Source organism: Natrix helvetica (assembly GCF_964273705.1).
Source record: "Natrix helvetica genome assembly, chromosome: 6".
In the NCBI taxonomy this organism is placed as follows: domain Eukaryota; kingdom Metazoa; phylum Chordata; class Lepidosauria; order Squamata; family Natricidae; genus Natrix; species Natrix helvetica.
In genome coordinates this window covers 31,259,873-31,274,477 of record NC_138553.1, presented here as the reverse complement: position 1 = coordinate 31,274,477, position 14,605 = coordinate 31,259,873, and the positions used below count along the sequence as shown (strand labels likewise).

General features: G+C 42.1%; 1 protein-coding gene across 1 annotated transcript in view; it reads right to left on the bottom strand.

The window, feature by feature from the left end:
• Positions 1 to 2,321, bottom strand: part of FAM83F (family with sequence similarity 83 member F) — a 29,613-nt gene extending 27,292 nt beyond the window's left edge. The window contains exon 1 of the mRNA XM_081958123.1: positions 1,691 to 2,321. Within this exon, the coding sequence (XP_081814249.1) occupies positions 1,691 to 2,146 (456 nt within the window). The 5' untranslated portion in view covers positions 2,147 to 2,321. The remainder of the gene's footprint in view (positions 1 to 1,690) is intronic.
• Between the last annotated feature and the right edge of the window lie 12,284 nt (positions 2,322 to 14,605).

Sequence of the window (14,605 nt, the reverse complement as noted above, 5' to 3'; positions counted from 1 at the left end):
TATCTTTTAAAGAAGACATCCCTTTCCTCTAGAACAGGGCTGTCAAACTCCCATGCCGGGGGGGGGGGGGGAAGGGGGGGAAAAGTCCCGCTACATCACGTGACACCACTGTAATGACATGAGCTTGACACCCCTGCTCTAGAATAAAGATTAGGCATATTTTGATCCTTCAAATGTTGCTGGACTATATTCATAGCAGCTCCAGCTCACATGGCCAATAGTAAAGGAAGGTGAGAATTGTAAAAGGTAACTGATTTCCTAGGGCTTCCTGGACACATATTCAAGATATGAGTATTTAAATTTCTAAGTGTTACTCCATTCAACATAAACTCGCTTTTCCTGACTACTGATAACCAGCAACCCAACTACTGAGTGTGCATTAACTGCCAGGTTCTCAAAATACATTAGGCTAGTTTGTAGATGCCATATACAAACACAGTCCTTGCTACTTCTATAACACCTGGTATTGTCTAATCCACAATCCCTTTAGAAGCCCTATTCATTAAAGACTTTACATTTTCTACATAAACATTGCTTTGTTAATAAGCAGCCTAATGAACTGAAAAGCAGTTTTAATATTTTGTGACATTTTCATTTGTTGCTCTAACTAAAATATTGCCAAGATCTTGCCCTCAAATCCTAAAAGTGATAATGGTAAACTACTGGAGTATTAGATTCAAGGATAAGTTTTATTTTTCTTCCAGAAGTCTCTTAAGTATTTACTAATATCTGACCCTAATTATTTCCTTAGCCCAGACAAGATCAACCAGATACTCTCCCTTGGTAGGATAAATCCCATTCAAATGTTCTTGGAAGGTATCTTTTCTATCTTGTAAAATTATTATGGGCAATATGTAAAACACCAGCTTTCAGAAGAGATGAAAGTGTGGTTTAATAATTTAAAAAATATTGACACAATCTATGAATTCTTAATGTCATTACCATTTATTTCACTTTGGCTGAATGCATAAGGAAAATGGTTGCACTTTGTAATAATTAAAACAGTTCACCTAACTTTTTAAAAGGTAAATTTAGGATCTATGTATAGTCTATAGTGAGTCAGAGAAATTTGCATGGAATAATGAAAAAAACACAGATCACTTCAAAGAACATGTTACAGCTTGTTCTGTACAGTTGGTTTTTCATAAGATTCTATAAGCTATATATCCTTAAGTTCCTTCCAGAGGCAAATTAAGCAATCTTTCCTTAAACCGAACCTTTGTTAGCTGTAAGCAGGAAAAAAAGATGCTGGTTTATTAGAGGAGGGACTTTAGTGGACAGGAAATGTTTGGGGCCTGGAACAACATTCATTCAACTGATTTTGTCAATCTAAATAAAACTTTCCAGAGATGTTCCAGTATGCTTGTTGCACAGTACACACCGTAGCTTATGTAGCTTATATACACTAGGTATATAATTCACCGAATCAATTACAGCAGCAGGTTTCACAAGACGCTGAAACTGATTAAACAAGATTTGATTCCTGGCGAGGTGCAAACGCTACCTTTTTGAGAGGTAACTTCCGCGTCGGTGAAGGAAAGGAAGAGACCCCTCGCTCAAGTTGGAGGAATTATGGGGCAAGTTAGCTTTTACGCCGAGGTAGGTCAGAAGGCAGAGGACTTCGCTGGCCCTGGCTGGCTGGCTGGGGAGTTGCCCTCAGATCTGAAAGGCGCAAAGGCGAACTACCCACCTTCTTCGCTTGCTGGATCGTTTCACGCACCACTTGCTTGACGTGGGGCGCCTTGTCTTCCTTGCGCGGGTGCGTGTACAGAGCCAGACGCGTGGCTCCCCGGTAGAAATAGTTATGAGTCCACCCCATGTCCAGCGGAGGGATCTCGGTGTCGGAGCATTCGGGCCAGTAAGACAGCGAAAGGGGCTTTCCCGAAGGTCCGGTGACCGTTTTGCCAGTCTCCAGGTGGGCATCGTAAGCACGCCAGCCTCCCCGCAAGACCTCCAACTCTCTGCTGGAAAGGAAGTCAGGCAGCTGCTGTGTCTTCAGCTGCGACTTGTACGCTTTCTCCCCGTCGCCCACGAGGACCTCCAGTGCCCGCCGTTGCTCCTCGCTGTAGTAGTATCGCGGATTCTGTTCACCGACCCGTTCGTTGACGTGAGTATCCTCCAGGCAAAGAATCTGCGACTCCGCCATGCTCCACGTCGGCGCGGTTGATTCACTGTGGAGTTGCAGCCTGCCCAACGGTACCGGGATCCGGGCAGGGCGGGAGGAGCTTTGGTGAACCGCCTCCCCATACCTTGAAAGGTGAAGACTGACTCGGCCTACGTAACTTATTCTCGAATCTGCCAAGTCAGTGAAGGCTGCCACATTACTGCTGCTCTCCTCTTTCGCGCGAAGGTATTTGTCCCAAGAATAAACTTAAAACTTGAGCAGGCAGATTACTCTTAAGTCAGCATTGCTTAACTTTAGCAACTTTAAACTTCGGTGAACTTCCAACTCCCAGAATCCCCCAGTCACAAAACTTTCTTGAAAAACGTTGCCAGAAAACGTTGCAGCTTATTGAATATAAGTAAGGAAACAGACAAGAAAAGGGAGCACATAATTTATTTTAAAATGAATCTTGTTTTTTAAATTAAAAATATTTGTATTGTTTCAATTTGAATAAACTTGGGAGAGGGGTGTGGAGGAGCATTAGCCCTATCAGAAATTCAGAATACATATTCACATCATCACCTAATGCCACTGAATACTAATACATAGATTTAAGTCTTCTGGTCTTTTAAGGTTTTAATCAAGACTGATTTTTGTAGTCTGGCTCTATAATGTCATTATAAACCAGAATGCAAGCCACTTGATTTCTAAGGTTATCTTTAACGAGGCCACTGATGTTGGTTTTATAAACTATGGTGTGAATTCAGACAACTGTGCCTTGTTCAGTAAACTATGCCAAACATAGATTAGTTTACTGTGTGAAGCAAGATTCACTTTGGCATCTAAGGAAATAACTTTTACCCACGCTAAAACCACATCTGCCTGATAAAACAGTGTTGTGGTTAACATAATATTCACTTGATATCCCTACACACCCAGGGGATTTGTAATAGTAATGGCAAAAAATTTCACTAAAGGTTGGACAAATTGCCTCCTGTAGTTAAAACATTTCTAACAACTGTATAAAATATTATAGTGGGATAGTATCGTATGAGATTAAACATGTTTGTTACATTCATTTTTTAGGTATTAATAATTTGGGAAAAAAGAAGATGAAAAGAAAAAACTTAGGAAGAGTTTGGTTATGCCAGGTTATTAGCAGTTTACATGTTGCTCTGACTGTCTTGAGGAATAAAAGATACCAAAGTAGATGAATTCAGAGCCAAAACATTAATGAGGCAGTAAATGAATTTGATGGATGCAGTTTATTGCACTGATTTACAGTTTGTCAGAAAGACTGCTATGTAAATTATTGTTTATACAATAAATATTATGCAATGTGCATTTAGTGTAATTTAGATCCTTTCCTAGTTTTGATTTTTGGTTCACTAGGTTTTGAGAAAAGGTATATTTATTTCTTCCAGAAGGGAAATAATGTGTCACTAGTAATTCAAGTGCAATTGCTAATATTTACCATGCTGAATTAAAGCTATAAATGAGGGAAATCATGCATTTCAGTTAATTTATTAAAGACAATATCTCAGTCTTAATTGCTCACAAGTATTTAACAAAATTTTAGTTTTGTTTTTATAATTATTTTAATATTTTCTAGAAAGCTTTCTTCACCATTGTTTAAATAAACATATCCAATTTGTGACTGTCATCTATTTGACATGTTTGCATGAATTGGGTTGCTGCAGTAAATTGGGTTTTGTTGCTTTCTCTTGTGAAATTCATTAAAGGAATCTTATTTCTGAGTAGTTTACTTTTAAGACAGTTTTCTCAAAGCCCAGCCATTTGCTGGGAGCTTTAGGAGGAAAGAAGTTAAGAGTTGCTTTTTTCTGAGTTGGTTTGAGGGAAGCAGAAAGAAAAAGATGTTGTGGGGCTGAGTTTGAGGAATCAGATCTAAAACCAAGAAAGGGGAAGCAATAAAGTAAAATTGGCAGTCGCAGAGAACTTTTATTTAGCTGTGTGAAGATTGCCTTCTGCGGTTGTGGGTTCTTCATAACTGGAAGTTTTCAAAAATAGATTGGACAACTATTTGACTGGGAAGGTGTGAAACTCCTGCCTTGAGCCTTCCTCCCCATGATAGATTGAAAGATTGTTGATTGAAGGATGCTGCAGATTTATTGTTAGTTCTATTCTGTGCAGTACATTTGATTCTTGGGTATTTTTGAGGCATCTTCTCCAATTCTTAATCTCCCCCTCTCTCCCTCCCTCTTTCCCCCTCCCTTCCCCCCCATCTTTTATCCAATCTGCTGGTTTTAGGATGCAGGTCTTAAGCACAGGCAATCTACTGCATTAAACAATCCCAACAATATTTTTTAAATTCAGAAATCTCTGATAAAACTGGGATGGGGTGGTGCAACTCTCCTAGTGCTTCTTGAACTCTTGGTGGCTTCCAACAACATGATACCCTTTTGAATGAATTTCACGGTTTATGGACCAGTTGTATCTTTTGCATTTTTAATTCTTCCTCCCATTCAAGAACAGATAGGTGTACTCTAAACACATACCTCTGGAGGCTAGCCATGAGATCCTAGGAAAAGGCACCTGTGTTTTAAGGCATTGCTGATAAATACAACATGAGCACTTTTGCCTGCTCAAAGAACTTGTTTTCATTGAATCCAAGTGTAAAGTACAGAGTTACTCAGTAATAAATTAGTTAACGCTAAAGTGCTATAAAACTATATTATTATTGTATGTAAAATTTTAAATACAATTCTGATGCTGTACTATTGCACGAAACAGTTGATAAACCAGCAGTATTATTTTCTGCATTAATAATCTTCCTCTTCTTGACTGAGAAAGACCCCTCTTTCTCCTCTTGAAGGTTATGTGTTTCTTGCTTCCAAAACTGCTTTGGACATAGCTATTAGAACAAAGTTTGAATGAATTATATGAATAGCCTTTAATAACAAAAAAAGAACAAATGTAGAGTAATAATATTAGTTTAACTATTTTATTGTTTGAAAATCACATAGGTTTTGGCTTTATTCCCCCACTAAAACAGGGGTGTCAAATCTGATCGCATCACAGGCCATATCGGGATGTATCGGGATGTATCGGGATTTGGTTTTGCCCTTGTGGGGCCAGGGTGAGCGTGGCCTGCATGGGTCATGGCCCGTGGGCCACGTGTTTGACATGACTGCCCTAAAAGATTTTCTTCATATGTTCAGACCTAAGTAGTTCATTAGCTAGTAAAGCTATTCATATAAATTAATTGAATATAATTAAAAATGCATCTATTTACACTTTTTGTAAAAGTATTTACATGGATTTCCAAGTATTTGGATGTTTGTATATCTAAATGTCAATGTCAACGTAAGCATGGTTGGCTGGGGAATTCTGGGAGTTTCAACCCACACATCTTAAAGTTATCAAGTTTGAGAAATATTGATTTAACTCTTCTAAACTGTTCGTCAACTACACTTTTCTCAACATTTTCTTCTTTGTCTTCCTCAGGTTCAAAGTTGCTCTGGTTGTCAGAGAAATAAGAAAGAATACTGGGAGATAATTTCTTCTTTTTTTTCTAGAGAAGCTACAACATAAAGAGAACCAGTGTGTGGCTTAGCCATGATTTCAGGACATAGAGTTCTATGGCCGACCTTGTTTCAACTGCATTGTTCCCCCAGTGTTTGCAGAAATGAGGACATTAGTCACAAGAACAAAAATGAACTACTTATGCCTTTTAAAAACAGAGCGTGTGAAACATTTTGGAATTCATGTCTGAAATAAATGGAAGAAAATAACTGTCTATGTCTCCCCTTCTTTCAGATCCTGTCCAGTTCTCTTTAACATACAATCAACTTATCTCTGTATCTGCCATTCCCACATTGTGTATGTTGGCATTCTTTAAGCCGTAGCCCAGCACATATTGATTGAGAAAAGATGCAATTTTAGAACAAGCCAGCATAAAATTTGCTGCCTGTTTCCACATTCTGATTTTTTCATGACTGCACGAAAGAACGTTCTCTGCCTAAAAACCTGTACAAGTCATGAATTTGCAAAGCTGACAGCCTTTATAAGTAAGAAATGTTTAAAACTTTGCCCTGTAGATATATTGTCTTGCTTCATTTTTATTTTAACTACCATCATGATTGTTTCCTGTTAAGGCCTACAGCCAGCACCACTGTTTTCATCCAATAAATATACATTTGAAAATAGCAGGTTTAGATATGGGTCTCTTAGGAAGGCAGCAAAAATGCGTCCCTATGGTACCACTTCTATGTCATTCAATTTTCCTTACTGTGAAATACAAATGGATATGAATGAAATGCAAATTCTAGAATCTAGAATTAGCATTTGGCATTAGTGTCAGAAGTGACCGAGATGCCTTTTAAACTGTTGTGATTATTTTATTTTATTTATCAGTTTTACATGATGTCATCTTCTTGCGATAGCAGGTACTTGTGGAAAAAAATCAGTATGTCTACTTCAATAACTCAGAAGATGAAACCTGTATCACTGAGAAAATAGCTTACTTTGGAATATTAATAATTACCACTGTGTGGTGTACTGTAACATAAAACTCTGGGCTCCAGATTTCTACTAAAACATTGATAACAGAAATTTATGTTAAAGTTTAGATCAGGGACATGCTCTCAAGTCCTTAACACATAAAACTCCTTTATGCTTTTGTGAGAGTTTCCACTGAGGACAGGTCGAGACAGGGATTTGCAGTTATCTCTCTTTTGTTAAAAGATTGTACAGGTAGTCCTTGACACAGGCGCACAATTGAGGCCAACGTTTCTGTTAAGTGAGTTTTGCCCCATTTTACAACCTTTCTTTGCCACAGTTAAGTGAATCACTGCAGGCATTAAATTAGTAATGCGGTGGTTAAGTGAATCTGGATTCCCCATTGACTTTGCTTGTCAGAAGGTCACAAAAAGTGATCACATGACCCTGGGACAATGCAACTGTCATAAATATGAATCAGTTGCCAAGAGTCTGAATTTTGATCACATGACCATGGGGAGGCTGCAAAGGTCGTAAGTCTGAAACATGGTCATAAGTCACTTTTTTTCATTGCCGTTGTAACTTTGAACAGTTACTAAATGAGCTGTTGTAAGTCAAGGGCTACCTGTACTAACCTATTTTCTTTTGTGGCCTGTCTCCACATTACAGTTCTTTGCTGATAACTCAGTATAGGTAAAAACTGAATTTGGGGCTCTTGTGATAAATAGAAGTACATGGTACTGTACAAGGAGGAATTTCTAGGGCCGTGATGGCAAACCTATGGCATGCATGCCACAGATAGCATGTGGAGCCATATTTGCTGGCACGTCAGCCCTCAGTTCTGGTGTACATGTGCCTGCTGGTCAGCTGATTTTCGACCTTCCGGAGGGCCGGGGAGGCCGTTTTTGCCCTTCCCAGGCTTCAGGAAAGCCTCCGGAGCCTGGGAGAGGGCCCTGAAAATCCCCCCCGCAAGGGGTTGCTCGCGCATGCACAGGTGGGAGGTCGTATGTGCATGCACAGGTGGATGGGCACCTGTGTGCACATGATAGCGCGCACCACACACAATTTTGGTGTACCTTTAGAAAAAGGTTAGCCGTCACTGTTCTAGGCAGATCCTCCAGCACCTCAGTTCCCTGAAAGTGAGCAATTGATTGGGATTTATGCCTATTTATGCCTACGCAAGGTCTGTTGTTAATAAGGCCCCCCTCATCCATGATCTGGTTTCTGAGGGGGAGCCAGACCTTGCAGGGATCACGGAAACCTGGTTGGGCCATGAGGGGGGTTTGCCCCTCGTGGAAATGTGCCCACCAGGATACCGTGTATTCCATCAGCCTCGTGCCCGGGGTAGGGGTGGTGGGGTAGCGGTCATTATACGGGAAGTCCTGGCACCGAGAGAATTCACCGTACCTCAGATATCCGGATGTGAGACTCTAGGTGTGAGATGGGGCCCAGGGAGTCAGTTGGGCCTGCTGATTGCATACTTGGCTCCTCGCTATGCATCAGCGGCCCTGCCAGAGCTCCTTGAGGTGATTGCGGAGGTGGCGGTTGAGACCCCCAGACTATTAGTTATGGGGGACTTCAACCTGCCATCGACGGGTGAATCATCCGAGGTAGCTCGGGAGTTCATGGCTTCCATGACAGCCTTGGACCTGACCCAAATAATTCAGGGCCCCACACACGAGGGAGGCCACATGCTGGACCTTGTTTTTATCTCTGGTCGATGGAAGAGTGATCTGGGAATAGGGGATCTGGTTATTACTCCCCTGTCATGGTCAGATCACTCGCTTCTCCAGCTCGACTTCCCTGACGCTACCCCCCATCGCGGGGAGGCGGAACCAGAAGATCTTAGATGGTTCCGCCCCAGGCGACTGATGGAACCAGATAGGTTCCAGACGGAGCTTGGGCCACTTCCTGTAGCCCTGACCCGCTCCCGGACGGAGGACCTGGTGGCCGCATGGAACAGTGCGGCGGCCGGGGCCTTGGACCGGGTGGTGCCCTTGCGGCCTCTCCGGTGGCAGCGAACCACCCTGGCCCCTTGGTTCACCGAGGAGCTGAGGGTGATGAAGCGCCACAAGAGACGCCTAGAGAGCAGATGGAGATCCTCTCACGCCGAATCTGACCGAACACAGGTAAGAGCCCATTTACGGACCTACCTTGTGGCACTAAGGGTGGCTAAACATCGATATTACGCCACCCTTATTGCGTCCGCAGAAAACCGCCCTGCCGCCCTGTTTCGGGTGACCCGCTCCCTCCTTTCACAGAGGCTGCGGGAAGCCCCTTTGCAGGGTAGGGCAGAGGAATTTGGGGAATATCTGCAGGACAAAATCGCTCAGATCTGGAGCGAATGGGTCCCCCTCAGTGATCGTGGGGAGACACCGGAGGCGAGTCTTGAGGTACCACTCTGGGAGGAGTTTGACTCTGTTGCCGCCGAGGATATGGACAGGCTACGCGGGCGACTGCGGGCCACCACATGTTTATTGGACCCATGTCCCTCCTGGCTTGTACTGGCAGCCTGGGAGGTTACACGAGACTGGCTCCTGGGGCTGGTGAACGCCTCGCTGGGGGAGGGGTTCCTACCAGCCGCCTTGAAAGAGGCGGTGGTGAGGCCCCTACTCAGGAGGCCTTCCCTGGACCCAGTAGAGTTAGCCAATTATAATCCTGTCTCCAACCTTCCCTTTTTAGCGAAGGTTTTTGAGAGTGTGGTGGCGCAACAGTTCCCTCGACACCTGGAGGAAATTACTTATCTAGTCCGGTTTCCGACCCGGCCACAGCACTGAGACGGCTTTGGTCGCGTTGGTGGATGATCTCTGGAGGGCGAAGGATGGGGGTTGTTCCTCCATCCTAGTCCTGTTAGATCTCTCAGCGGCTTTCGATACCATCGACCATGGTATCCTATTGCGTCGACTGGAGGGGATGGGGGTGAGGGGCACCGTTTTGCGGTGGTTCTCCTCCTTCCTCTCCGGTCGGACGCAATGTGTGTTGGCGGGGGAGCAGAGGTCGACCCTGAGGCCACTCACGTGCGGAGTGCCACAGGGGTCGGTCCTCTCACCTCTCCTGTTCAACACATACATGAAACCGCTGGGCGAGATCATTCGAGGATTCGGGGTTGAGTGCCATCTGTATGCAGATGACACTCAGCTATACATCTCTACCCCGAACCACCCCAACGAAGCCGTCGAGGTGATGTCCCGGTGTCTGGAAGCCGTGCGGGTCTGGATGGGTGACAACAGACTCAAGCTCAACCCTTCCAAGACGGAGTGGCTGTGGCTACCGGCGCCCCACTTTAGCCAATGTGTTCCATCTCTTGTCATTGGGGGGAACAACTGCCCCCGGTGGATAGGGCACGCAATTTGGGCGTCCTCCTGGATTCCCGGCTGTCGCTAGATGATCATGTGACAGCCGTGGCTAGGGGGGCGTTCCACCAGGTTCGGCTGGTGCGCCAATTGCGCCCCCTACTAGAGCGGGATGCCCTTCGCACAGTCACTCATGCCCTGGTGACTTCCCGTCTTGATTACTGCAACACTCTCTACATGGGGCTCCCGAAGGCTCCAGCTGGTTCAGAATGCAGCCGTGCGGGTTATTATGGGAAGTACTAGGTACTCCCATGTAACACCTTTCCTGCGTGAGCTGCACTGGCTGCCTGTGGCTTTTCGGGTGCGTTTCAAGGTGCTGATTGTCATCTTCAAAGCGCTCCATGGCTCGGGACCTAGTTATCTGCGGGATCGCATTCTACCCCACACATCCCTGCGACCAATCCGCTCTCACAGAGAGGGTCTCCTCCGGGTACCTTCCGCTAAGCAGTGCGGGCGGGCGGTGCCTAGGAATAGGGCGTTCTCTGTGATGGGCCCAACCCTCTGGAACGACCTCCCCCCCCCCGATATTAGAACCACCTCGGATCTCCGCTCCTTCCGGAAGAAACTCAAGACCCACCTGTTTCGACTAGCCGGCCTGGCCTAATTGTAATTGTACTTACAGGGAACATCTACTACTGACCTTCCTGGATGGCTTTCTAAATTTTAAATTTTGGGGTTTTAAACTGGTTTTAGAATTGTTTTTAATTATTTAATTAGTTTGGGTTGTATATACAGACGGTATGTGTGCGTTGTTTTGTCTGATGTTTTATGTTATGTTTTGTTGTTTTATACACGAACGGTCTGTACACCGCCCCGAGTCCCTATGGGGAGAGGGGGCGGTCTATAAATTTAATAAAACCTAAAACTTAAACCTAAACCTATTTATGCATTTATATCCAGGAACTAGAATTAAATAGGAGGAATAGGGAAGGAGGAAAGAAACGTGTGTATTCAAACGAATAAACAATTTAAATATGTAAATAACAAAGACGGGAAGGGAGGCAAACAATTAAGTGATCCGTGGTTCTTAAACCTACCTACAAAAAGCAGTCATGTTTGGTTGCACCGAGGCCGAGGTGCCTGTACTGTAGTCATTGTGGTGCAACTCTGCCAGAGGCCCAAAAGATGGCAGCTTTATCTCACTGTCATTGTTATTCCTTTTCAGAGTCTCTCAGGATAATTAACCTTAGAAGTCCTCCCTGCACTGCTGCATACTTCTTTATGGCAGTCTCACCCTGATAAAAAAAAGGGCTGCATTTTGAACAATTAATTTAAAGAGTTTATATGGGAGGGAAAAAAAGGAGAAAAGTCAGAAGCGTTCTCTAAAAATTAGGCATAAGAAATGTATTTACTTCACACATACACAGGTGGGGGGGGGCTAGAATAGACTACCAATAACTATTAAAATTATCCTTTGCAACATGTGAACGACAAAGTGAAGAAAGAAGGACAAAAGCTGTCAAACAACAGTTTGACACTAAAAGGCTTTTCAATAATGCAGTAGTCTAAAATGGTCTCCCCTCCTCCCCCAAATCAGCTTGTATTCTGAATATAAACCTGCACTGACAGGAATGAAACCAGAATTATATACATTTATCTCTTGCTTTCAGTCATACATTGACAAGTCCACATCCAGAGTGACATTGGAGGAAATACTCAAATACGAGTATTGAAGGCTCAAGTGTAAAAATAGAAAAGAAAGGGAAAAATGCTAATTAATAAAAAGTGCCAGCTCATTTAGTTTGTCGTTTTCAAAGAGAGAGATATCATTCACCTACCTCATTTTTTATTTGGTTTAATTCTTTAATACTTTGCATCCTATTGCCTTTGACAAGAGCTGTGTTGAATAAAATAGGAAATTAAAAAGGTTCTTTAATGCCCCTATTATGCTTGATTTCTCTGAGGCAAACCTTGTTTTAAGTTTTTGGGTTTTTTTCAGGTTTATTTTGAAGTCGTTACAGTACTTTTAGAAGTAGCAAATGCTTCAGCTTGGAATTTTCCCTTTATACCCATTTGTTATCTTTGAACTTACTTTCATGAAATGTCTCCCACATACATGTTGGTTCCTGGGCCCTAATTACTTCACTTGTTAGGGCTTTGCAGGTCATATGCTATATAAAAGATGTGACAGCTTATATTTAAGGTTTAATTGTAGCTGTGTTTGCCTCTAATGTGTGTCCTTTGCCAACATCTGCCCCGTAATTTCAGTCTCTAAATAGATGGTCTCTTGGTATAGTTTTAGATAAATTTCCCAATGTTTTTGCCCCTTGCAATAGCAGCGTCTCGCAAATACTTACTTTTAAATAAATCTTATTCATTTAATCAGACAGATTAAAGGGTGGGGGGCAACAATGGCATATAGAAGAGGGGGGAAAACAATACACCAATAAAATGTTATACAATTAGTATAACATGAATACAATAAATTCAATGAAGAATAATCATACAAGCATCATTAGCGTTGAATAATTGGATCATACACCTGTTTTTCCAATGTTAAAGGACTAGTCCTTAGCAATAAAAAATTGCAATTTCAGATCCTAGATGCGTATGCAAAATCTTCATTTACTGATTTTTAACTTTATGGTTTTCTGTTTCTACCAGTTTATCACTAATCATAGAAAATCTGTTTCTATGTTGGCTAAGGACATTTGTGAACAGGCCAATGAACAATGAAGGTTAAAAAGAGTAGAGGTTTCATGGCAATCAGAATAAATTACAAAACCAAAGAAAATAAGATTCTGCGTCCGGCTGTATCCATGATCTGATTTGTATATAATCAACAAATATAAAGTGTTGATTCGGAACATTATGTTATACTCTATTCTCATGAGTTTATGTTTGTGATTCAGGAAAACTAGGCTTCTTATGCCCTGCTTCATTTGCTGATCTGATGCAGTGGCTAAACTAAAGAAATAAAAAGTTATTTAGGCAGAATTATCTTGGTGATTCTCCTAGTGGGAGATAGTTTAAGGAAGTAGATTAAGTGTATTTTTCCAGGCTTCTTTAGTTTTGGTGTCTTTCGGATATATTGGAGCAGAACTCCCATAATTCTCTGTAAATCTGTAGCTGTACTCTGGCATATCTGAAATACATTAGCCTGGGGAAAGTATATTAGTCTTTTTATTAATTAGAACAGAGCTGGAAGGGACCTTGGAGGTCTTCTAGTCCAGTGTTTTTCAACCTTGGCAACTTGAAGATGTCTGGACTTCAACTCCCAGAATTCCCCAGCCAGCGAATGCTGGCTGGGGAATTCTGGGAGTTGAAGTCCAGACATCTTCAAGTTGTCAAGGTTGAAAAACACTGTTCTAGTCCAACCCCCTGCTTGAGCAAGAGACCCTATACCATTTCAGACAGGTAGTTGTCCAATCTGCTTTAAAAGCTCCAGTGATGAAGCACCTACAACTTCTGAAGGCAAGCTGTTCCACTGGTTAATAGTTCTCACTGTTAAGCAGTTTCTCCTTAATTCCAAGTTGCATCTCTCATTGATCAGTTTTTCCTTAATTCTATCCATTGTTTCCTGTCTTGCCTTCTGGTGCTTTGGAAAATAAGTTGATCCCCTCTTCTTTGTGGTAGCCCCTCAAATACTGAATCACTGGAATATCATGTCACCCCTAGTCTTTCATTTCTCTAGACTAGCCATACCCAATTCCTGTTCTTCCCCAGGCTTTTAATAATCTTAGTAGCTCTTCTTTGCACTTCTTCCAAAGTCTCAACATCTTTCTAATGTGACCAAAATGCAATATTCCAGGTGTGATCTTACTAAGGATTTACAGAAGTACTAATACTTCATGTGATTTAGATTCTATGCCTCTGTTTATGCAATCAAGGATTGTATTAGCTTTTTTGGCTGCTGCCGCACACTACTGGCTCATGTTTAAATGATCATCCACCAGGACTCCAAGGTTCCTCTCACAGTTACTGTTTTCGACCCAGATTTTGCCTAATTTGTACTTGTACCTTTGGTTTTTTCTGCCTAGGTATAAAACATTTTTCTATACATTAAATTTCATTTTGTTGGATAGGGCCCAACAAAATAATAAACAACAATAAAATAAGAATACTATTTTGATGTAAGTAAATAAGTTTATTTCATATTACAGATAATTACTGCATATTACTTTCTTGCATACATACATAAATTAATATTTCTCTTATTTGAGAGAATCCTGATGATTCTCTCAAATAAGACGACAGAGATGACTCTGGATAAACTATGTAATGATAGTTACAAAACCATGCTTTAAGCCTGAGAAATGAAGAAAACATTAGAAAACTCAGAAGTCAACCTCTCATTGATTTATTAGGGCATATGAGGAAGGGAAGGGAAAACATTTAGGCTTTCAGGATTCTGTTACTGTAGCTTAACTCAATAGAATAGAGTTGCAGCGTTGTTGTGGAGTCTGTTTCCTGACCTGGCCTATCTGAAAGGGATAAAAACTCCTTCCCAGTTCTTTCTGTGGTTGCCTTTCTATAAATAATCCTGTTTAACCTGCCCCCCCCCCCATGCTTCTATCATAAAGCAGTTTCATCCCATCTATGTTTGTGATTGCTAAATATTTATTTGTTGTGAATAAACAACTATGATTTTAAAAATAGACGAATATACATGGTTGATAAGGTGAACTGGCTAGTATCTAGCATTACGCACATTGCACCAACCTGTAATAAAACATTTTATGATTGGTGA